At 38.2% G+C, this 2,442-nt stretch overlaps 1 protein-coding gene across 2 annotated transcripts in view; it reads right to left on the bottom strand.

Moving 5' to 3' along the window:
• Positions 1-1,235: 1,235 nt before the first annotated feature.
• LOC106536860 (fibronectin type III domain-containing protein 4) overlaps positions 1,236-2,442 on the bottom strand; it is a 26,918-nt gene continuing 25,711 nt past the window's right edge. For both annotated transcript variants that reach the window (XM_014034202.1, XM_014034201.1), the window contains one exon: positions 1,236-1,804. In XM_014034202.1, the coding sequence (XP_013889656.1) occupies positions 1,763-1,804 (42 nt within the window). In that variant the 3' untranslated portion in view covers positions 1,236-1,762. The remainder of the gene's footprint in view (positions 1,805-2,442) is intronic.

Below are 2,442 nucleotides of genomic sequence, written 5' to 3'. Positions count from 1 at the left end.
ATCAGATGGTTCTTGTGTGATACCTGGCCATCATTTGGGACTGAACCAGCTGATATTAACTTGCATTGACAAGGGGCAGAGAGAGTTCAGCTGGTGTCTTGGCTTTCCATGCCTTTTTACAGCTCCCTTTCTTCATGTGTTCAATACTTTTTCCCTGTGCCATTCCACATTATTACAAATAACTTCATTTCTGGACATTTATTGTTTGATTTCTTTGTATGTATGGATCACTTGTGTTGTTACCGACATCTGGTGAAAATTTCATGTCATTAGCACCTCTAATAATATATTTACTGAGAAAAATATTGACATGTTCAATACTTATTTTACCTGCTGTATGTTTTATCCGCTTTCTCAACAGCTCAACTTCTCATGTGAGCAAAATAAAACTACGCAGTTCAGACTGAATAAAAGTCTGATTTTTTTGTTTTAAAAACCCAGTCTACTCTGAAAATAGTCTTTTTTGTGAATTTTTTTGTTTTGTTTTTTTAACCTTTACATATCTGGTTTTTGTCTGCACTGGAAACCTTTTTAAACATCCAACCTGTTTTTGTTTTTTGTAAACTAGAAGTCTAACATTCTTTGGAGAATTACCACTTTTTAAAATTTAAACTGAAATTGTATCATTGTGTTGATAAATAATGATGTTGTACTGTGTGGGTTTGGGTGGTCTGTCAGCGCTCAGAGTATGTGTTCAGAACAACTCTGAGCAACTACCACTCTGAGTTTTAGCCCAGTATCAGTAAAACTGATTGACTTATACACATTTCTGAGCCTTCACTGACAGCTACTTTGACCCCAAAATTAACGAGTTGTATTCAAAAAACACGTCTTGAAATTTTCATTAAAATCTGTGAGATATTTTGCTAACAGACAGAAACACATGCAGTTACATTCTCACCCAACTTTACTGGTGACAGAGTTACTGTACCTGTTCAGCTGAAGGTTTGTTTTGTACCTGATTAAGGGGAATTTTTTTTCTTTTCATTCTGATTTCTGAAGAAAATCCTGATGGTTGTGTAAAAAAAAAATCAATAATCTAGCTTTTGTTTTTGCACTGAAAAAGTAAAATTTTATTTACACATTTCATAGAAATGCACATATTTTTCCTTTAATTTTCTCCTCGACTCCAATAAAAATAAATTTCCATTGTTCTAAACTAATTTAAGATGCAAATTTGAACAGTTACTGAAATCTTAAAAATGTTCCAAGTTTCTGAAAAACAACAAAACAACCCAATGATAAAACTTGATTTAATTAAACAATTTATGAAAATATTTACAGTGAAAATCCACCTCGTCGTATGTTTAAAGACTTTTACCTAAAATACACATAAACCTCACCACAAATACTTTGGATTTATCTACGATTTCTAGTCACAATGATTGACCAACAGCAGAAAGTAATGAGAATTGACCTTAAAAAATGGCTTAAAATGTAGGATTTCAGTTGAAGAAATGTAAAGAAATGTCATCTGGATGAAAGAGAATGTATTTGAGGCGATCAGGAGTCAAAACATGCTGGAAAATATTGAAATCAGTCTTTGACATCATAGAGGTAATCAGTTCCAGTTTCCTCCAGCAGAGGGCAGCATCCAGCCACCGTCTCCTGAATCTGATTCACGCTGAGCTCCTCCGACTTCACTCATATTTTACAACAGATTAGAGTCTCGGGAACAGCTGCAGGTCCATAAACATCCCCCACCACCACCCCCAATCCCCCCGACTCCACCTGAAACTCATCCTGAGCTCGGAGACTTGGATCAGACTCTGATGATGCTGATGGAGGACGAGGCTCGGTGCAGCTGCAGGAGAGGAAGAGAAGCAAACAGGAAGTCAAAGAGTTCGGGAAGTAAAACGTGTGCTGGTTTAAAGCTCCCTGAGGGGCTTAGCTTGTTTAACCAGAACATTTTGTGTTTTTATTATATGCCTGGAGGGGAGGACGCGTTCTGTTGTGGTGCTGTCCGTCCATCTGTCTGAGGACTATTTCTTGTCTGAGACGGAAGCTGATAACCAAAAGCATCAAAGCTCATAGCTGGACACCTCACGGGGGTCACAGATGACCCCCTTGTTAAAACCTGGTCTTTGCTTCAGGTGGACAGAAACGTCAAACGCTTTGTTCCCTAAACTGTCCCCATCTGTCCATTAATAAGACAGTCCACAGAAAGTTGCCCAAGGTATAAATATTACTGTTTTTCCCACCAAAAAAGCCTTGAGTGGTTCTGGTGAATTCTACTGCTCTGGGGTCTCATTTATAAAGGATTGCGTGGAAACCATACTAAAAGTGAACGTACGGCCAAAAGGCGGAAATGGCGTACGCCAAAAAAAATTCAGATTTATAAAACCATACGTACGCACGTTTCTGCGCATCTTTCCTTTATAAATCACAGCCGCACGTCAGAGTTTGCGCACGAGGTCCCGCCTCAGGTACAACCCTCTATAC

This window comes from Austrofundulus limnaeus, unplaced genomic scaffold (assembly GCF_001266775.1).
Source record: "Austrofundulus limnaeus strain Quisiro unplaced genomic scaffold, Austrofundulus_limnaeus-1.0 Scaffold2009, whole genome shotgun sequence".
Classification (NCBI taxonomy): Eukaryota; Metazoa; Chordata; class Actinopteri; order Cyprinodontiformes; family Rivulidae; genus Austrofundulus; species Austrofundulus limnaeus.
The sequence above is the reverse complement of the archived record's forward strand: the minus strand, read 5'-3'. Positions and strand labels throughout refer to the sequence as shown.